This window comes from Cyclospora cayetanensis, unplaced genomic scaffold (genome assembly GCF_002999335.1).
Source record: "Cyclospora cayetanensis isolate NF1_C8 unplaced genomic scaffold, CcayRef3 CcayRef3_contig_16, whole genome shotgun sequence".
NCBI lineage: Eukaryota > Apicomplexa > Conoidasida > Eucoccidiorida > Eimeriidae > Cyclospora > Cyclospora cayetanensis.
In genome coordinates, this window is record NW_020312103.1 from 140,996 (window position 1) to 167,169 (window position 26,174).

The following is a 26,174-nucleotide window of genomic DNA, read 5'->3' on the forward strand; positions in this document are numbered from 1 at the left end:
TCACTGGAAGGACCAACGGGCACAACGTTCACTGTGGTCTTTAGCTAGTCAGTTTGTGAATTCCCGAGTCGAGGAAGTGTGACTATAAACATCATTTTACTTTGAATTTCATAGCATTTAAATCTATTCTTGTTTTTTTTCGAGTGCCAACTACTCCGTTTTCAAGCCTATTTTACACATCACATCAAATGTCCCGCGGATGTGATCAAGGGAAGCTCTTTCTGCACCAGTTGGCCATTAGAAAGAAGAAGCAGCACTTTTGTAACACCTCAAAAGCCATTAAAGTGACTTGCTGACACGCAGGCAGCAGGATAACATTTTATGGCGTCCTACCCGATAACTGGGGGCCCGCGGAGGGCCCCCGAGACCCCTAAGAGCAGGGGTGCCGACATCCCACGCCTTCTGCAGCAGAAGCAGAGGGTGCAGATGTATTCTCAAGTACCTCAGCACCAAGACTCACAGCAGCAGCTGAGGCCACGGATAGTTGCCTGGCAAACGCCTGACAGCTACGCAAAGGAAGACGACTCGGGAATTTACGATACTGAAGCTAAAATTGAGGTTACCGCTCAGTGCAGACCCAAAGAGGGTGAACTCCTTATTTCTAATAGTACCCCTTACACGATCACTGTCGTCTACAATTATGCATATGCCTCCCTAATTGTTGGCTTGCTCTCGGTTCTCATGCTTTGATTCGCAGTCTTTGGTTCATGGAGTAAGTCTTAATAATGCATCCAAAGCTCAAACTTTCCTCTTTTTCTTCGCAGACGTTTACCAGGTGCTTAAGGAGGTCATTCGAGTGCATCCCAGTCTCTCTCCGAAACACCGTGAATTGCTGGTAATCCCTTTGTCGTAAACCCGTACCTGCACTCTCTAGCCTTCAAACTGAAATTGTAAGACGCCTTGTTCAAAACACTCTGAACATGTTTAGCTGGATCCCCAAGCCTTAGCTACGAAGGCCCAAACCCCGCGCTCGAAGCATTTTCTGTGCCTGTGTGACGTGTTGGGGCCATGTGTGTGTTCAGGGAAACACTGTGAAGGGCTTGATAGCCGACCGCTGCGTAGCGCATTCTATGATCTCTGCCATGCGAGCTATGCTCTCTGCTGCTGGCACTGCTTGGCAAATTGCTCGGGGAAATTCAGCAGCTGCCGCTGTGTGTCTGGCTGCTGCTGGTGTCGCCGCTGAGCTTACTATGGCTGGCGTGTCCCCTAGAGAGGCTGGAAAGCGAGCAGCAGAAGTAGCTGTCGCCAAGGGTGTAGGGGCCACGAGAAACCTTGTGTCTAGGCATAAAGTGGAGCAACAGCGCCAGCACAACGCCGCCGCTGCTGCTGCTGCACTGAGGCGCGCCCAGGAAGCAGCAGAAGCAGCGGGTGATTATTCTGGTAATGAAACACAGGAGAACCCCTCCAGCACTAATCGTCAGAATGTGGAACTTCGCAGTCCACCTTTGCCAGCCCCAGATTCTGCGGCGGCTCTGAGCGCCGGTGTACACGTTCCCCAGTATCTGGTGGAGACTGCAACGTCAGAGGCTGTGCTACAGATGGCTGCTTATTTCGACAAGAGACTTGACCTCTTTCTTCGTCTCCTAGCTGATGAAATCCGAAACCTGGCGAGAAGCACCTGGAAACTTGTCGAAGAAAAGCTCTTGCCCGCTACTGACTCGAAGGCAAACATGAGCACTATCTATTTGTGTATCCTTTGGCCCCAATTACTCCTAGCTTTACATCACAGTAGTTTCCTAACGTCAAATGTCGAAAAGCGTGGTCTAATCTAAAATGTCGTGGTACACTCGAGAGCCCTCCTCACCAACGAATGGTCGCTGAAAGTCTAGAGACCTACATGTCGCTGATGGAGAGAAGTCCTTGGTGGCTACAGGTGTATGCATCCGAATTTTCGTCTTCTTCTGTTATACTCTTGTGCTGATTTATTCAGGAAGCGAAGGTTTTTTACTTGCAACTCAGCGCTGACACTGCGCGGTATACCTCGCAGGTAAACAGCAACGGATAGGTACCATCAGGCGGGCAAATTGCAAGTCAAAAGCTGCTGCTAAAAACCCATGCTTTCTTCTATTCCCAAGGGTGCACACTCTAGAGCCTTTCCACCAGCGCTACTCTTTTCCTGTCACCGTCTGCGTCGACCCCTTTCCCTCTACATTCCTTGCTGTGTACGTGGTGTCCCTGCTTCCTGCTTATTCTTTCATGTCCAATACATATTGTTTCGTTGTCTGCGTACTTTTCATTTTCTGTTGTACAGCTTGTACAGTTATACTGCGACCTCTACTAATGCAACTCCCAATGTATCGAATAGGGCCGAAGGAGTACCTCTGGTTGCCCTTTCGACTTTTGTGCGTTCGTGATATGCTATTCCCAGGTAGTAAACGACACAGAGGAGGAAAATCGACTCAGGAAACAGAGTATTCAGTTTTACCGGACTGCCCTTGCACTCTTTGAGGCAAAACCTGCAGAACAAAAGGAAGGCCAAAAGGCGGAAGGCAAAGATGAACAACAAACACTCCTCGGTGCAAAAATGGGACTAAAGCTCAACTATGCAGGTCCAAAATCATTTGCTTTTTCCTTATGCTGCTGTTGTTAACGCTGTGGTGGAGTGGTGGGCGGTGCATGTGCCTCCGCTATTGTTTAGGCTGGTACACGAGCAACGCTCTGGTGGGTCGGCCGTGCACCATCTGATTCTGTTGGTGCTGTTGTCGCTTCAGTGCTGTTGCATGACGAGGAGAATGGAATCCAGGAAGCAATAGACGTGTTGGCTGATCAATTCCGAGAAGCTGTGGCGAATGTCGTGCACATCACGTAATTTCCAAGCATTCAGATTTGTTGCTGATAATCCCCGTAACACTTCAGTGAATGTATCTATGCTTCAGCTGATTCCCTATTGCGTTGTGCCGTGCTTGTTAGCCTTTTTTCTCGTTTGTGACTTTTTTCATGCAGAGATGGGGAAGAGAGCCGCCGCGTAATGACGATAATGAGTCTCATCAGAGGAAATGTTGAGAACTGGTGCCGCGGTAAGGGAAGCAGCAGCTAGGAAATTTATTTGCATTAACAACCAGCGTGAATAGGGCAGGCATGAACAGGGACGGGTGCCACTTGTAGTAAAGAGAGCGCCAGCCGGCGCATTTGTCTTTATCCTATGTTATGCTTGCCGTTTTCTTTGCCAAATTACGCCTCATCATTTCTTTTTTTTACTTTTACTGCCTTTGCTGCTTGTCTGGATGTTGCTCTTGTTTCGACTTTTGTGACTCATCATCAGAATTGTTTTGCTTATTGGTGCTGACTGCTTGCTAGCGCTTCTAGTGTGTATCCGCTTCTTTCGGCAAGTTTAGTCGCTTGTTTATTCCACGGTATTCAGGGTGCTCCCTTCAAATCTGCTGGCTTGAATGCGTTTATATAGTGATTGGCCATACATATTCATGTTTTGTTTGATTGATTGATGTGTATCTGTTCATTTTTCTATACTATACTTGCTATATTGTTAAGCTTAAACTCTCTTGGTATTTGCTGCCCAAATTATTTTGTTTGCATGATTGTGTTTGTAGAGCTCGGTCGGAACGACGCGACGGCCCTTCTGGGTTTGGACGGATCAGCGGCTCCGGTCATATGAGGCAGTGAAGCCGTTTATTGAGCCACACAAATAAGCAAATACAGGAATCTGAAAGAATATAGGCACTAGTGGCAACGGCAATGCGTATGCATACAGGGACGGAAAGCAGCCATCTTGTGTGACTTCCATCGAATAACTGAAGAGATGTGCCCTGTTGTTTTTGTCCACTGTTTCGCTTTTTCCTCGTCCATTTGCGCGTATTCTCGTAAATTTTTTCGCGGGTTATACGGATCGAGATGGTTGTAAAATGGCACAGTAAGCTAGAAATAGCATGTATACCTGTAACTGCACGTGTTCGTACGCAGCTGTAACGCGTTGTAGTATGCAGTGTTACTGAGTCGAACTCCGAGGCAAACGGATTGCGGTGTCATACCTAAAGCAGAAGCTTTTCTGAGGCCTCACGCATTGTATCAAATGAAGCAAGCAGAGTGCAGTAAAGTCTTTTTCCTGTTTCTTTAGATTAGTGCCATACCAGTGCACAGTCCCTTTTCTCACTCCAGTAGTTGCTGCTGTTAGTCTAGCTGCTGCGCATAAGGCTTCTCCCTCAGCCCTACTGTGAATGCTGCTGATCTTGCAAGTGCTGCTGCTGCTCATTTTCCGCTACTTCTGATGCCTGTGTATCGTAGTAGTAAAAAGCCCCGTCATCTCCAAAGTAACCTCTGCAGATACCCTGGGCATCGTACGCGTATCCATATTCGTCGTAAACAAACCCGTACTCATCTACTTGCAGAACCATGCCTTCTGGTGCTGAGTCTGTTGCTGGTGCAGTCTGGGTTTCTGTGGGTGCCCTTAATTCTGCTGGTACAGCCACGTTGTCTGCTGGCTGGGCAACATGGAGGCCCTGCGCCTCAACAGTTGGCTTCGCTGCTACAGTTTCGACTAGTGGTAGTGCTGCAATTTCATCGAGTGCTGCTGGTGGCCGTGATGGTGGGTTTTCTGTTTCCAGTTGGGATGGCACAACTGCATGAACCGCTGCTGTATCCTGTTGGTTCTGCACCTGCCCCTGTTGCCATTTTTCCTGTTGGTGGTGCTCCGACTGTTGCTGCTGCTCTACTGCGTTGTTTTCTCTAAGTGTCGCACTGTGCTCGACACAATTGGTTTGTGGGTCCTCTTCTTTTCCCTCCGCGGCTGCTTCTATTCTTTTGGATGCTAGTAGGGCAGCGATAGCCTGAACATCTGCTTCGTAACCCAGAGGCCCTTCTGGCTCAATATCTGGCTCTAGTTCGTCGATTACATTGCTGGGTAACGGGCTTAGTCCTTCCGTGGGAGCAAGAGGACTCCCGTCTCCTTCTTTTCCTTTTGTATCCTGTGACTGCCTTCTGCTTTTACTCAACTCTCTTTCAATCATGCTTCGAAATCCTTCCGCAAGAGGGGATATACTGGGGCGTGGCTTCTCTACTGCATGGTCCTGCTGCTCTTCAGTCACGGTAGTCTCCACGGAGCTGTCACTGCCACTGTCACTGGACATCTCGGCACGACGACGGCGACGCTCTTCTCTTCTTTGTCTGCAAGGTGTCCACAGCTGGAATTCAAAGCCTGTCTGTATTGGCTGTCTGAGCGACTCAAGTTTAGCAGAATGCGTTAACATGGTCTACATGGTTCTTCAGATACCAGAGGTAAACTATAAATGGCAGGGCGAATGAAACGGTGGACTTGAATGACAACATCAATAAATTTGCGCCACAATGAAAATAACATAGCTGCTTAATTTTTTTCCCACACTGGAAAAGAATCAAGATCACTCAAAGCCTATGCCTTTTGTCTCCAAATACGCTCTCCTGATTCAGTTTTCTGCATGGATCTAGCTAGTCCTGTGTGCCGTGTGGTTTTAAGCTCGGCCATAATGTATCTGTACACACACAATTTAGGACTATTTATATTGGTCGAGACGTCTAGAGCCTTTATGATTGAATGAACTGACTGCTCTGCTTCTTGTTGTTCTTTGACTCTCCTTGCCTCTTCTGCCTTCGCCTTCCTCTCTTCCTCCTCCCTGAGCTTCATCTCTTCTTCTTCCCGGCGCGCTGCCTGGAAGGCGAGCTCTTTCTGTAGCTCAAGCTCCTCTTGTTGACGACGCTGCTCCTCTAGCACACGCTGCTGCTCATCTGTAGCACAATGAAGTATGGCCGCATGAAGGTTGGTAACGGGGTCAGCAAGTGCAGACTTGAGAGGAAGACAAACTGCAACCAAGAATGAAAGAACAGGGCCACGGACAAGGAAACATGCAGCTGCACAAACACCAAGGTAGATAAACAGAGTCATACGTCAGCAAGGCGATACAGGCACGCAGGTACAGACAGCGACCACAGAGTAAATAAAATGGATCAAAGGGTTATGGCAATGCAGATGCATATACAGCCAGAAAAATGCACCGCCAAAGGTGGGACAAGGAGAAGTGGGGTTCTGTCTAAGTGACCAAAGTAGAAGCCACGGGAGGGCGGGAAAATAAGCATTGCATTATCTCTTAAGGAAGGGTGTGAATAGAAGATTACGACTTTACGATAAATCGACTCGCAATCATCATGCGGTCACTTGAGTGTGCAACGGGATGTGCATGAGGCATTTGTGCGTTCACTCTTTCCCTTGTGCTTCCCTGCTGCGCTTTCTGCTCCGTTCACTGCTTTGCGCGCATATTAGCTGGTACTTAAGCTCCACTTTGCTATAAACTAAGGAAAGCATGTTATGAAGTGACTCTGTAAATGCGTCGAAAAACACGGTGCTCCTTGTCTGGAGCTAGTGTGCAAGCAAATCAAGAGGTAACAGGCAAATTCACCAATGCAGTGAAAGCACACCACAGACTGTCCTACCAAGCAGTATCCTGTAAGGCGTTTCATCATACTGGTAGCAGTTGATGAGTTGGGGGCTTGCGGACTCGTCTATTACCAGCTTTGCACTCTGGTACTCCATTTCTTCTTCTAAGGCTTTCAATGCGGCCGAAATTCCGGAGAGGCGCATCTCTTTCAACTCTTCAACATCGTGCGAGCCCTCTATTTTAGAGCTCTCCTGGCGAATTTTTTCCCATGTCGCGCTTTAAAGACATGGGACCCACAGCAAACAATCCATAAATTCTAGAGTGAGCACAATAAACAATGTACTAGAGGCCCAAGTATCTAGTGACTGACCTGTTTGCCTGCATGACGCATACCCTCGTATCCAAGTCCCCGGGGAAGAACCAGGCAAGGATAGAATAGAAGGGGACAAAGACATTGTCTGTAAATCAGAAAAAGCGACAGAAAGAAAAACGAGCAGAAAGACACTACGGAGCGGAGAACCGCTCGAAAGGGGCGGAGCCAACAGGGACAAAGAGGCGGACCTAGAATATGAGGAAATACAGAAGTACAGAGGCGAAGAGGCAGGTGGAAGCAGAGGGCGGCAACCAGGAGCAAAGAGTGAAAGAGCAGCGGAGCCAGCCAGTTGAACACGGAGGCATACAAAAATAGCATGTAAGCAGGTAAGAACAAGGCACAGCGGTAAAATGACGTAGAAAACTGCAGTGAACTTTAGAAGGCGGCGCCTTGCAGAGTGACCTTTATGAATAGCAGCCCACACAACAGACGCAGCAAAACAAATTAACTAATAACCAAGCTGTATTCTAAGCTACGCTTATCCCCTTACCGATAAAGTGAATCATCGTCGTGGCGAGGCAAGTGTCTCGAGGCAGCTGAGACATGCCAGTAATAATAAGCATGTGCACACCAACCGAAGAACCTCGAACCAACCAGCAATACATTCATGTAAAATGAGTGTACTGCAGCAGCAACGACGAGTGAGATTTTAGAACAAACTAAATTTGCATCGGCATGGCTCACAATGACACTTGGGGCACTCGGAGGCATTTTGAGGGCCTCGTCCAAAGTATTCTGTAGAAAAACATGCTACAGACTTTGCGGCAAAACAGATGTAGTCTTAATATTCCCCGTTTCACATTTCAATACAAGGAGTTCAACGAATTCTACTCAGGGTTAGATGATGTCTTTGGTGCACTCGCTCTGACATTTTGGTTCTCCGTAGTTAGGCGCTGAGGATTACTATTGGGGGGAGCCACCTGATGGTAGTTCGTTCATCAGGCTGTCCCTCCTAATTTCCCGTCTCTGCTTGACTATCTGTCGATTTGCTGTGCATACACAGATGTATTTAGAGCCTTCATACCTGGAAGTGCAGTTCGAGGACCATCCGTTCGCCCCACTTTCTGTGGAGAGGAAAATTAGTCAACACCCATGCATTATCGGCTGAGGCAACAGTATGCACATGCTCTTGATCCTACATATTATGATGACTGCGCTACTATAAAGGTATCGTCTTGAATTAACCTCACGACCTTGGTAAATGGAAGCAGCCCATCCTGACCGGCTTGTCAGAGAAAACGCCCTCCAACTTCACCTCCGCCTCTACCCTCCCCCATTGTGATACCGTGCCTCTCAGGCATTAAAATGATGATCTTTTATCATTTCCTCTATCATTCAGGCCCTCGCTTTGCGCCCATTTTATTTCCCCTCCTTCAAAGCTAATTTACCTGCCCGCATAAGACAAGCGTCCTTTATTCTTTCGTCTAGCAGTGTGGCAGGTCCGTTCAGTTCGGGGTTTGCAGCTTTGAGGGCCTCAAGCTCGTCTGCCAGCTGAAAGTGGAATGCCGGGTCAGTAGCAAGAATTGCCCTGACAATCCGCTGCCTCGCCGCCTGTTGCACTTCTGCACTAAATCCTTCCAGTATATCCGTTTCAGGATGCCGCAGCAACTCCATCAATAAAAATGAATGGTATGACTCCAGTACTGCCCGCTCGTTGAACATTATGGCACATAAGTTACGGGACGCAATTAGAGAAGAATTCCCGATACCCGGATGACCGACGTCGTGACCCAACGCTAAAACAAACCGCAAGCAGCAAATGCTAACGCTCAAAACATAAAGGGCAAGCCACTGTGGATTAGAAATGAATTTCACACTAGATACTGCATTGAACCGCCAACCGTACATTAACAGCAAGGTGGCAAGAACCACAAGATCACGCAAACAGCACGAATCACGTACACGGCCTTAAAGAGCAAACCCTGGATGCTAAACACTAGAGCTCCTACCAGCAATCACCATCCAAAATTGATCTGAAAAAGAGAACCATCGCTGGAAGGAGTAGTCCTTGCATATAAGAGTGATGACCTGAACAACAAGTAACAACAGAGGGTACGGCCTTTGTCATGTTCAGTTTTGTGACTGCTCGGCTGGCTGTGTTGTTCCTGTGCTGCACGCATTTAGCCTAGATTCTCCGAGCCTAGCTTCGTGCCCTTGTCATTTATTTTCCTATTATAGTTTGCCATCCCTCTCCTTGCCATCCCGTTAGGTCGCCTCTTTTGGCGTGCGTCCTGCCATTCTCTCTGTCCAGTCTTCCATCCCATCCCTCTCCCACTTTGCAAGTCTTTCTGCGTGTAAGTATTACTTGTGCAACATGAAGCGCGTGGTTAAAGGAGTGGAAAGAATTGTTGAGATAGTTCGCCTGTAGCGTTAAGATGAATTTGTCTGCCACCTCCTTGGATACCTCCAACTCCCCCCGACGAGCCACCCAGTTGAACAACTCACACGCCTAGCAAACGATTCCAAAGCGAAAAGGAAGCCATTGTTTTTCAGAGCCCTGTGTTTGCTGCCCCCGCCCTTCATCTGTGAATCTGTGAACTGCATCTTTCCTGGCAGGCAAGCAATATTATTCGTGTGTAGTTTTCTGCTTTTGCCTAGCCATCATAAACGTGCAGGGACTGCCTGCACAAGAACAGAGAGCCTCCCTGACTGCTTCTGCTGGTTAAAATCTTTCATATGTTCCCTGCCCTCTGCCCCCTGTTGCTGGTCTGCCTATTTACTAGCTTCGAGCTTTTGATTCGTGGAAGGGCTGTGAGGTCGAAGTCCCAGCTGAAGAGAAACTCGAGGGCCACCGATGCTTGTGAACGATTAAACTCTTTGATGCGGTGTGGATGAAGTGCCAGAGGCGTCAAAGCCAGGTGAGAGTTTAATCTGCGAATTGCCCACAAGCACAGCAGATGGACGCACAAATACATAGCCACGTATTTGCCCAAAGGGAAAAGAACATGATATTGGCGTGACGCCAGACACGATTGCGATGCCAGGCATACTGATAGTATCCTGGACGCTTCTATTCATTATACTGTTGATGCTACTTGGGTACGCTCGACTAGTTAGGCTTCCCGCCAAATGCTATGTAAGAATTGCGCTTTTGGGGTTACCTCCAGTTTGACTCAAGAGGTTTGGTATGAATAAAATATCTAATATACTATAATTCTCCATAAAGCATGGGACCCTACATTAGTATGAGGTTGTGCTTCTGACGGACGAACCTGGCGAATCCCCAAAGCATGCATGCCGGAACATTGTATGCGGCAGAAATGCTCCAGGTATAGTCAGGTTGCTGCAGATGAGCTCATAAAAGCCTTTGCAACAACGTTCTTCAGCAGTAATAAAGGGCCAACCAGACGCACGAGTGAAAGATTCAACAGCAGCGACGGCTTTGAGGTTACTGCTTGTGATCAGCCCTTGAAAATATGTTCCTCAGCCGGAATGGCTCGAGCAAGCAGACAGTACGAAGCCGTGGCAACGTCATGGAGACTATCAGCAGGACCTCGTCAGGGTTGGGGAGTGCAATTTGGTGTTGCGGAGGTTCAGGGGGTTTTCCCTCTTCTTCAAAGCCATCCTGCACCATTTGGAAGAGCGTCTTGATGTTGTAACAATATGCAGAGCCGTCAACACCTACAGAGGCCCAGGAACAGAATCAAATGGAAAGAAACCTAGAGCTAGACCATCTTTAGGGCATAAATGCACGGTGGCAGCTGCTACGGAAGCTGAAAATACCCCGGGGGCTGCTAAAGCTTCATGTGCTTGTATACATCCTACTCGCACCCCGGTGAACGCCCTGCGTCGGGTGAGACGTCCATTCCCCATGAAAAACCAAGTGCAGAATACCTATCTGTGTTGCATACCACGTAATCTGCTATTTGAAGAGGGTCCCCTGTTTATGCCTTGGGGTGCATATTCGCCTGCGGCGTGTGTAAAATCGGAAAGCGTCCCTACAAGTGCTCACTGGCTGTCTCACCAAGCGCCATTTGTTGAGGGCTTGAGCCTTTGCATTCGTTTGTTTGGGAAACAGCCGTGATGTATAGTCTGCCTTTCACTAGGTCCTGAAATCCCATTTGCTCTTCGTTTGGCATTTCGTACTTATTCTTGTTGAGAATCAGCTCCTTGTAGAGATTTAGCACTGCAGGCATGGGCAGGAGACTGCACAGCAGCGGCTCAAAGCAACCGTAGCAGCAGCCCTGGCTTCTACGCAAGAGTAACCACCCAAGGCTGCCTTTGGCTGCCTTCGAAGCTGCGGATAATTTGGGTACCCCAGGCACCCATAGGAAGAGCCATCTCAGTCAGGCTTCAAAGGAATACTTCGTAGCTGTTGTCTGTACGCTGATAGAAGGAATTATGAATGTCGAATAGTATAGAGCCATGGTTTAAAGTTCAGCACTAGTGTTTAAGCTTCATTGTTTAAGACGCAAAATTTTTAGCCGGGCTAAATAGCTGATGAGTACAGTTCAAGGAGCACTGCATGTTTTACACAATTTGATGCTTTAAAGTTTGAGGTATCAGATAGAGAATCGTCCACTTTTACCAAGGATAGCGCATTAACGCTTAGGGCTCAGGGCTTAAGCTGAAGGCTTTCGTTTTAATAGCATTACAGTCTGTAGCGAATCCAAATTCGTTGCAGTATTTTATGACGAAGTTGCTGTATTGCCTCGTGTGTTCCGGAAGACTAAGCTTCTTATTGAATACAAAGGCTGCCACAGGATCTTTGAACGATTCAATAGCTGTAGCAGCGTAGCGTCCTTTAGAACCTGAAGAGCTGTTGAAAGATGAAAAGGAGGAGTAACCCTGAGGGTCAGACAGGGGCACAGAGCAGACAGGACTTTTTCTGCAGGATATGATGATAGCACTATGCAAAGCGGGATGTGATACAACTAGAGCGCTGTGGTCCAGGTCAGCAAGAAACCTTTAAAAGCCACACCGGCACGTGACGGATGCTTGAAAGGCTCCACTTTTTGAACGGAAATGAAAACAGAAGGCTGTGTTTTAGTGTCTGCTACATCAGTCCTTACATCCGTACATGCATATACTAACTTAGGCATACTAGATGCAAGTAAGTACACAGGTGTGGCGACCCATACATATCCAGAGCAAATAAATGTATTTCGTCATAGGTGTGCACTTGTGTAGGTAGGCGTACACAGCAGTACACTCACGCGAAGATATTTTATACACATATACACGTGCATATATACGAAATATGCATGTGCTATATTTACTTTTGTACGCCTCATACAATTCCATATGCCTTCCACCCAAGTAAATGGGCAAAGAAGTACACAAAGATTAATGGGACTAAAGGTACACTCTTACACGCCCTACAATACAAATTGCGTACACCTTAAAGTACGCCGTGCACGCCATTCACACAGAGCTCGCAGCTTAGTGCTGCTATATAGAGACAAACAAGCAGCAAATTCACCTAGAGCAATGAGGGCAAACAAGCAAATGGGTAAGTAGAATCAGATGCATCTAGGCCTTTGGGGACAGAAGAACAAGGGGAGACAGAGAAAGACCTGGATACAAATATAGAGAGGCATGGAAGGCAGCAGTAGGACTGCCTTGCTTGGTCTTACAGAGTCGCCTTCGTGCCCCGTATCCCGAGTGCCGGAACGTTCTCTGATCGTATGAAAGAGCGCATCAAGTCGGGACTCCACATTACATATGGGAAGAATGCGGTGCCACGCAAGATCCGACCACCAGATACTATGGATGCCATTGTATGTTCATCATGCAAATTCCAAGGCTACTGCGATTACAAGTCTCTCATCCAGACTTGTCAGATATTTGCACTCTTACCATCGAGCCCACAATCCTAAACGCCCGGGCACAGGCCATTAACAGTTAAGAAAACTCCAATCTGAAGTTTACTGGAAATTATACACCAAAGAGAGAGGAAGGACAACTTCCTAAGTGCCTTAGAACCATCAACGCAACTGTCTCTTGTTTAAGGGGTATTTGCAGACTTACAGACTGCTGCCGGAACTGTCCACTCGGCTCTGCACGGATATAGAGGAGTACATCTGCTGCAATAACGCAACCGACCATACATTCTGCACCCTGACCCTCAAGAGTAGCCTCTAAGCCATCCACAGCAACGATAATAGCAAAAAGTTTTGTATTTTTTGTCGTTTTAAAGGAAGCCCTTGTGTGCTTCACTGTCTGTTTGCTCCTAAGGGGTATATGATCGCTTCTCCGCCTTTTAAAGCTCTCTCCTTCTGTCTGACAGCCTTAAGATTCGGGGCTTGCATCTTGTGCCCTTACTGACACTGGCTCTGTTGTCTGGCTTGTTCACAGTAGATACCACGGCGTCCCAAAATGAGGCCCTCCCGTAGGACAGCCTCTGCAGGGCCCCTCCTCGTCCCCTGCGCCTGCGGTTTGCATCGAGAGCACCGGCCCCTACTGCGAGGATTGAGACGATATCTGAGCTTGTCAATGGTTCCTCAATCACGATCATGGAACGGGGCGCCTTGCTGTCCACAGTTGCTGCAACATTCCGTCCACCGAACAAAGGAGAAAGCAGAGATGGAAAGCGACTAGTTGTGGCTAAGAGTTAAGGGTCGGGTTCATCCTCACAGGTACGACGAAGTTGTGGCACTAGCGATACGGCATAAGAGAACGGAAGAAAAGCAACATAGCTATTAAAAGTTTGCTCGTCTGGCCAAGCCCCTTGACAGAATACTTCAGGACTCTCTGAGGCCTTCTACGTACTTGCTATTATCCATTGACTATGTGCACCGCTCCATCGTAATAACTTGCTCGAAAGTCATAGTCTCTCTCTAATCCGGACAACTGTGGCAGGTAGGCTGCAGTTTGCCACTACACGCGGCTAACGGGCTAACTCGATAGCTCGTGTGCTAGATATGCAGATTCCTACTAGGGTGTAGATGGTGTAGAGTAGGCCCTGACCTGCCGTGAGTATCGGTGGCTTTTTCTCTGAGTCAACTGGTGTGTCTTTTCCGTCTCTTTGTTTTGGAAACTTGGCCTTGACAACTTGGACAAGCTCAGCAATACGGCCGATAGAGGGCACAGAGCACGGAATGGCGTTGGCCAAGTGCGTTGTGTTGTCGTAGACGAACAGGGCGAGGACCCTTATCTGCTTGCTGGTGGCTAGTTGGTCGTTTAACTCTGGGATGGAGGCCACATTCTGCACCTTGATCCCGGTTAGCTCACAGACGGATGTCAGCTGGGAATATGAAGAAAGCTGGCTCATGTTCATGCAAAAAACAAGGCCATTCTTTAAACCATCAAAATTGGGGTGAAAGTCGCTTGGCTGGTCGCACAAAACGAATGATGTATAAACACAGATGCGTATTACGAGAAGCTAGAAAACGGATTTAGATGCATGGGAATATTCATCTGCTCATATGCAAGCGGTCAATCGCTAACGGGTAGGCGCTCTGGCGATTTAGAAATCGAGCCAAGATAGCAACGACAAGTGCTTCAGATTTTAACTTGGCCAGCCTTGTTTTTCTGTGGCATGTACGTCATCTTGCTGCTTACAGCAAATCTTCCGGGAGCCTGAAAGTCAAATTCGAAATTGGTAGTGCCGTCCGCGTTCTCCGCCACACGGATGCCACCGCTAAGATCTACTGCTACTTTTTTTGCCGACACCAACTGATGCCCCAAGCATCGCCGCTCTCGAAGGTCTCCTCCCTCGAGCAGAGACTCAAGTGGCTGGTTGCCAGGCACTGCCAGCCGAGCTTTTATCAAGACCTGAACAGGCGGAAGCAGAAGAATAGTTAAGTAGTAGCAGCGCAAAGGACAACAAATGCGAGGAAAATAGGGACGATGCTGCTGTAGGAGTCTGCGGGTCAACAGCTGTTCCCTTCCGTTCCCGTTGTAACCTGTATGTCGAACGGCTTCAGCTCGTTACGCGTCGGTTCCATCAAGGGGGCTGTCTTGCTGATTGCCTTTTTCGCAGAAAGTTTGACTTCGAGGTCCGTGCAAAGGCATTCGACACATAAAAACTCCAAGATACGGAGAAGAGCAGAGCGCACCCTGCAGCGGCACAGACAGCAAAACACTACAGCCACAGTCAGAGGACAATGCATTGATCAATTTATCGTCACATACTTGGGTGCTCACCACAAGCAGCCTGAACAATCGACTTTCACAAGTATACCTCACAGACCTTCGACGAGTTAGAAGGAAAGATGGTAGAATGTGGGCATTGACGAAAGAGGCAGGGCAGCCGTATTCACGGTGATACGGTTGGGGTTGCATTGCACCTCACCTCATTTTGTCTATAAGGACTGATGTTGGGCATGATGAAGAATACGCACAGGTCGCACAAACGCCTGCAAATGTGGCAGACCGGCAGCACCAGCACGTGACAGTGGATAAGTGGCCAGCCAACAGAGATACTTGGGCGGCAGCAGAACACAGGACAACATGATCTCTACTGTAGTCTCTAGCCATAGTATTCCACTACCTACTCCACCACATTTCACTGTTGGCTTGTTCCAATAGGCCAGATGCATGCGGAATTTGTTTATTTTTCTCCCTATGTGTCCGTTCGCTGGAGTTTGTGCTTTGGTTTCTATGAGGACTCATGCGTTTCCAAATACTTCTTTGCTTTACTGTTACTTTGCTGGCAGCACATCTGGGGATCTGCATGAATTAACAGTCAATCCATCCTTTTTCTTCCCTTCGCGTCTCTCCCCCCCATCATTCCTCTGCTTTTTCTCACCTCTAGACCTGAGGTCGTGTTTGTAGACCTCTAGGCATCCGTCTAGAAGCTGCCTCATGCTAACCATTTCCTTGGTTTCAGCTGCTGATTGAAGCTCTAGCCGCACGTGCAACGCTGCAGTATTTGCATGATGCAGTGCCCGGTGAGCGAGGAGTTCCATCATCCGCAGCATTTGCTTCATTCCGGGCTGAGCTCTCGTTGCAAGGCCACGAACAAGGGACACACAAATAACATAAACTAGGAAATACTGACAGAAATGACCGGCTTACAAGTTCGCCAGCCTGAATTCCGTATAAACGAGAAAGAAAACATGAACAGTTGCAAAAGTGCAAGCACTCTGGTAGTAAAGTGCATTGCACCGGTAATTTAACAAGTCCCGAAAACATAGATTGGATAACAAGCACAGAAGCTCAATAAAAACATAGAAAAATTATAAATCAGTACAGACCTTTGCCTCAGGAGCACTTTTGTGCTAGAATTACTCCGCTGCGTTGCATAATGGTGGGCAAATAGGGCAAAACTGCATAGAGCCACGTATAGCGGATGCACCACATGCACATACACAGACTGTTCTAGGGCTACGGCATGCTGTATATGCACTGTACTAGGACTAGATTACACGGTTATATTCGTTTAAGGGGGAGGAGACGAACAATAAAACACACTGGCATTGCTACAAACACTGTAATATGGCCAAAAGTGCTGGTAAGAACGTTACTAGTACAGCCAGAGATTCTGTTCTTCCTTTAAAAACTGCATCACGTGCAACAATTGTTTGCCATCGCTTGCTCTTACCGGGGCGTCTGACGCAACAAGGATGGCCTGAGCCCCGCAAATAATCTTCAGTCTGCCAAGAATTCGTTGTTCAGTCACACATTGCAGGACCATAACCAAGTTCTCGAGTTTACGTTGCAAAACCTGAGAACATGTGATGACATACAAATCAAAGAAATGGAAAAAGCAGCGAACGGATCTGCACACAAGCATGAAATGCCATGACAAGCAACGTCAATGGGGTTGGTCACGCCCCCGCGGCCTCCGGTATTGTCTTGCTAGGCGTTTTCAATAATAAAACCACTACTTTCACCCAGCTATCCACCATCAACAGCACGACTGTCGACAGCATTGCCTAAATAAATATCAGCTCTATATGCGTGTTCTTACTTGGTCAATTTTTTGTAGGTTAGACCAAAGGTGCTCGAATCTCTGATGAAAGACTTTTCGGAAAACGTTCTTGCGGCGCCAAAGCGGCAGCGATAAGACAAAGAGTACCAGCATCATTATGACAGGGATCAATGCGTTCGTTTCGCGTTGCTCGAATTCTGACCCAGAAGAGACACCAATGATAGAATGAAAGAAGACGTGAGCAAAACTACTTTACTCGCCGCTGAAAAAGGTTCTCATGATACTGTTAGTGCTGCCAACAGTTCTAGAAAAATTTAGGCTGTATTGGCACTTTTGGTGCTGTTGCTGTTGTTCGGAGTAGACGGTGGTGCTTGGTTATGCTGCTCTGCTGCTCCACAGGGCCTCCTGCCGCAAAAATATGCACTGGCCTTATCTTGAAGCGTAACCGCACACTATACATCTTTATTACGAGCCGCTCACCGAGGAGCTATGAAAAAAATGCTGGGCGAAAACTATACTCTCAAGCTTTAAGATGTTTGTTGCATCACCTCTAATTTTATTGCTGAGAGTATCCAGGGCAACGGAGGTTGCGTGTATAAGAGCAACGTCTTGGTCATCAAGCGCAGTGCCACACCACTGGCTGGGCGTTACTTCGTTAGTCTCGAGCAGTTGAAACGCGACGTCTATGAAGTGTATTTTACGCTGGGTATACGTGTAGATCTCATCAGCCAGGGCCCCGCTGACGCCGCTCAGCAGCTGCGAAAATTCCTTGCCGCAGGCGTAGGCGGTGTTAACCAAGTCTGGTAGGGAGTGGCTGGCCAATTCGCCACTTGGCTCCTCAAAAAAGTACAGGTCCTTCTGGTAGATGCAAAGGGAAGGCGTGTACGCTTTTACAGCTTCGGTCACTGCGTCTCTCTGTGCTGCGGCAAAGCCAGAAATTTCTCCTTTCTGATCCACTAACTCCTTATAGCAGAAAGAGGGAGAGCGCGAGGCAAACGTGGAGAACAAAGTGTACTGAAACTCGAGATAATTAGAGAGCTCCTTGTGTGTGTGCAACACGGCCTCTTCTACCCACTGCTGTGATACTGAGCTATATAAGCATCGTCCTGTCTCAAACAACACCACCATCACTAATATTCCAAAACAAATCCAGCTCGGTTGCATGCTCTTTGCGTGGGAACGACGCAGTAACTCCTGTTGAGCTACAGGATCTTTTGGGTCTGCGAAAACAGAAAGCGATAGAAGTCCTCCAGCTGACTGCCAAGATCTCTTCATACGTTACCATCTAAGAGGATGGCATGCTTCCTAGCTGCACACTCTGGCAGGCTTAAGTTAACTGTATTCAGGCAATTAAGCAGTCAGAGTGGCAGCCAACTAGGTAGCCACATAGTGGGCCAGTCAGCCTCACACCCAACAGCAAGCTCTTCCTGTTCAGTTGTATACATGTACAACTAGGTGCTTATTAGTATTTTTTTGCTGGCCTCAGCTCTGTCTAAATAAACAAAACCACTGTCCCATAATCGCCCAGCCAAAGTTACAGGCTCTCAGTTTCCCGACAACGTAGTTATCTAGCCAGCCGCCGTAGTTGATGCTCAAGCTATGCCAGCACACAATGCAGGCCTGAGGTTGTGGCTATTTCATGTAGGCCGTTATCTTCCTGTCGTGGACTCGCGTTGAGCTCTTTGAGAGAAACAGTCACACTTCATCCCCCTTTAATTCGGCTACTTTCTGCTTGGAATGTTTCTGTAATGGTAATGACTGCAACAGCTCTCTGCATCCCAACACTTTGGTACGCGACCACCCCGCAGCAGGAACTCTCTCCTCTGTTGCATGTTTTTCACGTTTACATAGCCCCGTTACTGGGGGACTACAGCGCATCAGCAACCCTTGGGAGTTTCGGTGAAGCGTAGAATGAGGCCTCAGAGAAGAGACCTCCAGCTACATCATAGGCGTTTAGAGCTTTTTTCCTACTCAGAGACTACTGGACTACTGTAGGGTACTGCCCCTCTTATAGGGACTAGCAGGGCTTTCCCCCGTCCTTTGAGGATTACCAGAGTTTCTCGCATCATGTTTCTTCCACAGACGCCACCAGGGCTGTCCAGAAATCGTGGATTTCTCGGTCATCTCGACTTTGAATGTGTCCACGGGTCTAATCTTGGGAGCGAACTGGCGTGTTTGCACACAAATCACAAGTTTGTTACCGGCAGAAAGACACTTTCCACAGCTCCCTTAAACAGTTATTTTATGCTCCTGGTTCTTCTTGGATTGCCTTTATACAGGGCTGCTAAACATCAAACAGCTTTCTTCGTGGCCGTAAGAAGGGGAGGCATCTGTTTTGAGTCTACAGTGGAAAACCACATGTCCACTGCAGAGTGGCATAACGGATTTTTCAAATGTCTCTCCTTCTCTGGTTTCCCCGTTATTTCCCCTTAGTAGGGAAGCTCCACCATAGCATTGAAAAAAGAGTGCATCTGCCAGTGTGTATGGGATATCTACTGGCACCTAAGGCAACGATGTGGCCATCGGCTCAAGACCCAAGGCAGAGCAGGGAAAGACCAAAGGAAGACAAGCTCTTGACACAGTAAAAAGCAGCTAAATACACAATATCGAAAGAGCTGGTTAGATGTGGCAATACTGGTGTTGTTATGATAGGACCTGGACTGCATGGTCACTCTAGAGTAAAGCTAGGGCCAGTGGTATACTTTACGCTTGTCCAGAATAGATTTGCGCCTCCATCTGTTCCTTTAGGAATTTCTCTCATGAACAGCACAGCGATTTTCGTATCATGAATTGCGTTTGAAATTTATAGTGTATAGATGCATGCTAGCAGCTCTGGGTCCCTGGTGGCCCCTTGGGCCCTGCATGCTTTACGGACCTTGAAGGCCAAGTGCCTAGGCTGTGGGGAGGGCCCCCCGTAATTCTGAGTCACTTCTTGTCCTTTTCCCTGCCTTCTTTGCATATTCCTCCATGGAAGCTTCTGGGGTGTTGAACGCCAAGGATTTAGGGTTCAGGGATAAGGGTATACGGCCTGGGGCTCAGTGGCCTCTGGGAAGGAGGCCATGTCCTCTAGCTACTGCTTACGGATTCGCTCCTGGCTGCTCTCCCTGTTGGGCTCGGGATTCAGCAAGTGAAAAAGGCAGTATCGGTGAGGAATCAAGTGCTCGGGGGATATATTATTGGTAGGGGCATGGCGCAGTTATCGGAAACGTGGCAGCAGAAGCAGCTGCTGCAGTCCTTCTGCAGCCAAGCTGCATCTGCTACCGTGCTGCGCCTCAGCAGGGCCTGTGCAGTGGCCGGAACAGCAAATGCACTAGAATATCTGGACGTATTGTTGTCGCTGTACGGTGACTCTCTGTGCTGCACTTTGTTACCGGACTCTGCATCAGCAGCAGCAGCAGCACATGAACGGTCAGTAGGGACACCACGTGAAGATGCCCGCACCACAAGTAATCTTAGTGGGGGCTCTGCAACTGGCTTCGCCCTACCCTCATATTTGGAGAGATCTTTCTGGGGGCCTTTAAAATTGACGGACGAGTCTGTCGATGAGGGAGTCGCCGCTTTTGCTGCATGTACACTTCAATACGCGACGTATGAAGAAAGGGATACAGAGGAACGAACAGAGTCAGAGGCATGCACGGATAAAGATACGAGAGTTGAAGGAGCTGCAAGCCGAAGGACACAGGGAGACCAAGGGCTGATTTTGACTTACGGAGCAAGTGGACTTGTGCGGTTGATGCTGCTCACCCTGCAAGAGACGCAAAAGCAGACAGAGCAAGAACACTTGAAGGACTCTGCACTGCGGACTGGGGCTCATAGGCTTGGCGGTGGTAACATCCGGAGAAGCGATGTCAGCAACCAGCCATGGGCTAAGATGCAACTCCTGCAGAAGTGGAAGGTGCGCATGAGATGCAAAAATGCTTGTTCTGCACTGTTTCAGTTTTCGACACCGCTCCTTTCGTACCTGATGCTTCAGGCTTGTTCCGTATAGTTTGTGTATGCAATGCAGGGTACCTCGAGTGTTGCACGCGTCGCCTCAATTTCCGAGCCCTTGACGGTTTTCACTTCAGCTACTGCTGCAGCTGCCGTGGCACCACCAGGGCTGGCAGCATCAGCGTCAGAGACGGTAGCAACTGTTCGTCTTGCTGCCGTTGGCTGCGTCGGGGGAGAAGTAGAGGTGGTGCTCCTGCAGCAGACAGTAGCAACTCCCTGCTGCTCTCTGAAGCATCCTGCTGGCGTCACTGTACTTAAGTAAGTCGCCGCATGCTACAGTGTCTGCTGATCAGCTGCTTTTGCTTTTTGAATAGTGTGGGTGTTTGCACTTTGCTGTTTGTTGCCTCTTAGATTCCATCCATCTCGAGCACTGCTGGCGGCCGGTACCGCCGACGGCTTGGTGCGGGTATACGATCTATCATTTGCGGCAGCTGCAACCATAGCAGCAGGAACGCCTGCAGCGGCAGAACACGTGCCGTTCGTAACCCTGAAGGACCATGTCAACAGTATAAGTGCACTTACGTTCCTTCCAGCGGTTGCCGCCGCTGCGCTGCAGCAGCCAAAACAGCTACGGAAATATGCATTATCATCGGCAACAACGCGTTTTTTAGATGTGTTGGTGTCTGCGGGGACGGATGCTTTGATCAATGCATGGTGCTTAAAGATCCTACCGCACACTGCAGGGCTGTTGCTCATGCCACAGCAGTTTGATCGGCAGCACACGTTGCAGCAGCTTCGGAAGAGCGCCGTGCGGCTGCAGAAGGGATTGCAGCAGAAGAAGCAGCAAAAGGGCTCAGAGCAGGAGCAGCACGAGTATCTTCTGTTGATGCAGCTGCCAACAGTTGAGGTAGTCACAGCAATGACGGTTGACTTTGCAGCGGAGGAGCCACTTTTGCTTTCCGGAGGATCCGAAGGCCTTGTCAAGCTTTGGGACCTCAAGCAAAAGAAAGTCCTTAAGGTATTTTAAGGGGCCCTACGGCTTCACAACCGGAATTCAGTCATCCTAAGAATCTGCTGGTGCTTGTGTAGCTGCAGAGGAGTGGCGTTGATAGCGGATCCGTCCCTTGTCGCCGCTGCTGCACATACTGTTGTTTTCATTGCTTCTACTTGCACAGGTACTAAAAACAGTGGCAGCGCTTTCAGGGGGAGCCACGGGAAGGCCGGAAAGAGACGATGATCTGGGCGCCTTCATTCGGACTCTGCTGCTGCTGCCCACAAGCAGCAGTTACAGTGACCGCTTGAAGAGATTTTTCACATTGTTAGTTGCACAGGACTCCGGACTAATATCTGTGGTTTCCCCGCTGCCGAAGTTGGCGAATTTGTGTCATGTTAAGACCCTTTGTGCAGCAGAGAGTGGAGTACCAAGGGCGACTACAACAGTCAAGAAGTCTCGGGGAAGCCAAGTCCACATGGGCCTTCCAAACACCTTTGAGGATCTACCTGAGATGATATGTTTGCTCGGACGCCTTGATGGCCTTTTCGCCTGCCGATGGGTTCCTCAACCTCCAGAGGAGTGCCGGTGTTCCTATTGCTGCTGCAGTTTGAGGAGGAATGAACGCTATGCATCAGGTGATATATATCAAGAAGCTCAGGGCAAATACTGCTAGATGCATCAGGACAGGTACACAGGCAAGGCTAAAGTTTCAAAGCTGAGGATATGCTCAGGTGCGGCGTGTGTTTGCAGGCTACTACCCGTCAACTCTGTTGGCACTAACAGGCGACCCATGCGGCTGGCTGATTGATTTGGGGTCTGGGAGCTTAGGGAGCAAACCCCTAGGGTTTCCAGCTTCAGGGTTTACGAAACAGGGCCAAACGGAGGCCTTTGGACATCAGGGAGCCGTCTCTTGCTGCGATATCTCGAAGAGAGGTCAGCTTCAGCTGCTGCTTTTGCTGCAAATGAGTTGCTACCGTATCGAAGCCCCTACAGTGTGCGTTGGTCCTGGCGCCGGTGCTGTCAGCACTGCTGCTTTTACAGATTAGATGTTGCTAATCATGGGTGTAATTGCTGAAGCAATTTGCTGTGTTTTGTACCACTCTATTAGCCGCCTACGGTTGTGTCCTACTTCAAAGACATTTCTTCTTCCCTGTCTTCCCCCCCGTTATTTCTGTGTCAACGGCTTGCGGACCTTCTCGTTTGTAGGTTGCTGGGTGCTGACTGGGAGCCGCGACGGTGCCCTTTGCCTCTGGCAGACCGCCTCGGGTCACCTCGTTGCCAAACTTGAGGGAGCCCATGAGGGGTGCATCACTGCCGTCGCCTTCCAACGCAAAAATTGGTGCGGATGAATTTGTTGGTCGTGCTACTGCAGCTACTCGTTGTACTGGGCACATATCTAATGTTGCGTGCTGGTCGTTATGCTCTCAATGCTTTGATTTTCTCCTTGACACTTTTCTGGTTGCTGTTTATGGCGCCGGTCGTCCGCTTTGAGTTGATGCAATCTCCCTATGCGTTATCGATCATAGCAGCCTTTCTGGGTGCCTGCTTGTTTCACAACATCTGCTCGTACTTAATAGCCACACCTTTAGGTAAGTGCTCTGGTCTGTAAGTACTTTTGCAATTGCCACAGTCATTGGTGTGTTTCTCCTGTTTTGTTGCTTCTTTGTGCCTCTAGGGCTAAAGCGAGTCAGCTCCTGCAACGACCTCCACAAAATCAGGCGCAAGAGGATAACAGGGTGCTTGAGTGTATGTGTGATTGCCGGGGCATTTCGCCCTCTGAACCCCATGCCCTGTTGTTCGTTTCTTGCTGCGAGAAAAACAGCCTCAAATTGTGGCGAGTCCGCATTCCTCAAGGCATCTTCGCCATTCCCCACTTACAAAACCAAACAGATGCTGAAGCAGAGGATGGAGTGGAAGCAGCAGCAGGGAGAGGTCGAGCCAATGGGGCACGTGATGACTCAAGGGGACCTACAGGGGGGCTTCCGCTGACCGAGATGGAGTGCCTTGCGACCGTCGTTGCCCACAGCAGAGAAATCAACGACATCAAATTCGCACCAAACGATAGCGTAAATCCAAGCCATCTGCCCAACAGCTCAAATCCTAGTAGTGACTGCTGGGAAGCCCTCTTTCGCATTGTGCCCTCGACGCGCCCTGGAGTTGTATATGCTGTAGTCTTTTCTGCCTATTTGCCTGGGGTGTATGCACAGCTGGTGGCCACGGCGAGTACGGACAAGACTTGTCGCCTGCTTTCTGTGCCTTCACTCGCACCTGCGGGTGAACTGCGGGGTCACAGGAGAGCTGTGCAGGAGTTTCAGTTTGCGGAGCGAGAAAGAGTCGCGGCCACCGCCTCCCTGGATGGCACCATTAGATTATGGAATCTCAGCTCTTTTACATGCATCAAGACCCTACAGGTCAGCCAAACCAAGCAGTAGGATTAAAGAAAGCTTCAGCAACTGATTGATCTCGCATCGTTCTCCAGTTAAGCGCACATGGACATACGTTCATCGCCTTCTCATTCAAGATAGATGTGCATACTTTTTCATCCCGCGTCCGCTGCTGCAATCGCTGCTGTTGCTGCTTCAGGGAGATGTGGCGTTCCTCTGTGTGCGCTTTTTATCCCTGGATACGCAAGTTCTCGCCTTTGCTGCCGACGGCTCCGCACGGCTTTTCAACTGCCGTACCGCGGATTGTGTAGCTGCTCTGCCCCCTGTGCACACAGACAAGGTAGCGTTTTTCGTTAAATATAGCGGACCAGCAAACAGAAAAATCCGTCTTCTGGCTGTCAAGCCGACCAGAGAGCTTGTTAGGTGTACCAGCAGTAGTTCCTGTCTGCTTATGTGCTGGGTGGCTAGTATGCATTAGCTTTAGTAGCAAACCTTGCTGCCTTTAAGCTGCAGAGACAATTTTGCCACAGCGGGGGCACCGCTACATTCCCCCTCATGATTTTTGATTAGTCGATCTCTACTCATCTGTGTGCGCACATGTGCATAAACCTATGTGCGCAAAGGTTTGTGTATGTATGTGTAAATGCATAAGGAAGTACCTGTAAATGTGGCTATCCACTCAATGTTCTGCTGCCGTGTTTGTGAGATTGTATCACTTTCTGAGTACGCATTCATTCAGTGCACATTCGTTCCGTGGACCAATATTGTGTATAAAACTATGCGTAGTCCATAGGTATTTGTGTGTCCTCTAGGTATGGGCACTCGACTTATGGGGCGCTGCCGCTGTCTCGGGAGGCGCGGACGGCCGCCTCTGCGTTTGGCGGGACGTCACCGCCGAAACGAAGGCTGCACAAAAGGTACTTGTAGAGCTGGGTAATAGGGAACAAGAGAACACAGCACGGAGAAAAAACTTGGGTTTGATTAATGAACATTATGGCTCAGGGCCTATGGACTAGGTCAAAACAGAGCTGCCCGATATGTGGGCTGCTAGCAACTGGCTAATGAGTAAGCCAGCGATCTGGGTATTTACTGGGAGGCAGGCATATCGAAAATGGAGATGCTGCTTGTGTGTAGCAATGTGTCATTCGCTGCAGTTGCATTCATTGGAGGAGCAGCAACAACTTGCTGCTGCACAGAGAATGGAGGCTGAGGGGCGGAGCGAAGAGGTTGTGGATCTGCTGTTGCAGCTGAGAAAGAAGTTTGGCCTGGCTGCCTTTGTACAAAGGCGGATTGTGCATTCTCTTGCACAATCTCTCAATAGAGCAAACCCTGCTGCGCTCATGCGCACAGGAGACGCTTCATCACTTTTCCTGCTGCTACCAGCACACCTGAGGCACCCGCAGTTGCAGCGGCAGCTAGAGCAGCAGCTACGGTTGCAGCTGCAGCAACAGCAGCCTTCAGAGCGGATCACACAGGGAGACACTGATTGGGCACTTTTGGTTGGGGCGCTTGGCCATGAAGAGGCCAGAACTCTTCTAGGCTTTGTCGCTGAGTGGACAGCGGAGCCAGCAATGGCAGCAGCAGCCCATGGGCTACTGAATCTACTGCTGCGGAGGCGGCGAACTGAATATCTCTTTGGCGGCAGTACCAGCTACGGCAAGCAAGAGGATGCAGGCGCAGATGCTTCTTGGATCCGAGACAGGCATTCGACAGTGGGGAACAAGCCGGCAGGGCAGGTCCTCAGGGCCTTGGAGCTCTGCTCACAGAGACAGGAGCGCCGTGTGGCAGCGCTCTTGCAAAAGTCGTTCCTCCTAGACCTCCTGCTTCCCGGGGCTGCTGCGGTGCAAGAAGAACTACATCAACTGTTGTTCCCGCTGCAGCAGCATGAACCGGTGGGTAAGAGGAAAGTGCCATTCAGCATCAAGATGGCAGGAAAGAAGAGGCAAAAGGTCCTGCAGGACCAGCAGCTGCAGCATCTGCAGGAACAGCCGTTTGTCCTCAGTGCTGAGGCTTTGCAGCCACACTTCGGCACCGAGTTCACGGAGCGCTGCCTCTATGGGGAAACGTGAAATCCTTACTCTTGGTTTGTGTCCTGGTGCAGCTGTGTATATATAACCGTGCCAATAGACTGCACTGTATGTCCGCACTAGTCTAAGCATGCTTCCTTTTGTATCCGCTGCCACTTTCTTTGTGTGCTGTTTTATGTTGCATTTTTCCAGCCACTTGATGTGTCTCTCTTCATGTGGCTCGACTGTTGCGCATCGGGCTGGGCATGCATTTGCCAAGCATTTGTTGGACTTGTGTAATTTCATAG

General features: G+C 49.1%; 4 protein-coding genes across 4 annotated transcripts; 2 read left to right on the forward strand and 2 right to left on the reverse strand.

Moving 5' to 3' along the window:
- Nucleotides 1–426: 426 nt before the first annotated feature.
- LOC34620461 (14-3-3 protein) lies at nt 427–3,613 on the forward strand. Its single transcript, XM_026337012.1, has 8 exons — nt 427–586; nt 765–835; nt 1,023–1,664; nt 1,931–1,987; nt 2,369–2,549; nt 2,712–2,805; nt 2,944–3,017; nt 3,549–3,613. The coding sequence occupies exons 1-8, from the start codon at nt 427–429 to the stop codon at nt 3,611–3,613; spliced, it is 1,344 nt and encodes a 447-aa protein (XP_026192797.1).
- Nucleotides 3,614–4,627: 1,014 nt separating this feature from the next.
- On the reverse strand, nt 4,628–8,697 carry LOC34620462 (calcium/calmodulin-dependent 3',5'-cyclic nucleotide phosphodiesterase 1C; the record flags this gene model as incomplete). The annotated part of the gene is made up of 10 exons (XM_026336994.1): nt 8,685–8,697; nt 8,124–8,471; nt 7,760–7,839; nt 7,420–7,470; nt 7,226–7,271; nt 6,733–6,820; nt 6,418–6,638; nt 5,535–5,715; nt 4,704–5,118; nt 4,628–4,663 (listed from the first exon to the last, which is right to left on the reverse strand). Coding segments are annotated over exons 1-10 (1,479 nt in total), but the record flags the coding sequence as incomplete, so codon positions are not given.
- A 4,004-nt stretch (nt 8,698–12,701) lies between these two features.
- LOC113147216 lies at nt 12,702–16,315 on the reverse strand. Its single transcript, XM_026337013.1, has 6 exons — nt 16,223–16,315; nt 15,429–15,614; nt 14,583–14,693; nt 13,645–14,008; nt 13,004–13,221; nt 12,702–12,758 (listed from the first exon to the last, which is right to left on the reverse strand). The coding sequence occupies exons 1-6, from the start codon at nt 16,313–16,315 to the stop codon at nt 12,702–12,704; spliced, it is 1,029 nt and encodes a 342-aa protein (XP_026192798.1).
- Nucleotides 16,316–19,739: 3,424 nt separating this feature from the next.
- LOC34620463 lies at nt 19,740–25,929 on the forward strand. The gene is made up of 14 exons (XM_026337014.1): nt 19,740–20,140; nt 20,204–20,447; nt 20,559–20,800; nt 20,894–21,500; nt 21,658–21,921; nt 21,988–22,111; nt 22,227–22,409; nt 22,683–22,815; nt 23,152–23,542; nt 23,684–23,887; nt 24,060–24,167; nt 24,673–24,777; nt 24,877–25,242; nt 25,297–25,929. Exons 1-14 carry the CDS (start codon nt 19,740–19,742, stop codon nt 25,927–25,929), a joined length of 4,005 nt encoding a protein of 1,334 aa, XP_026192799.1.
- Nucleotides 25,930–26,174: the final 245 nt, after the last annotated feature.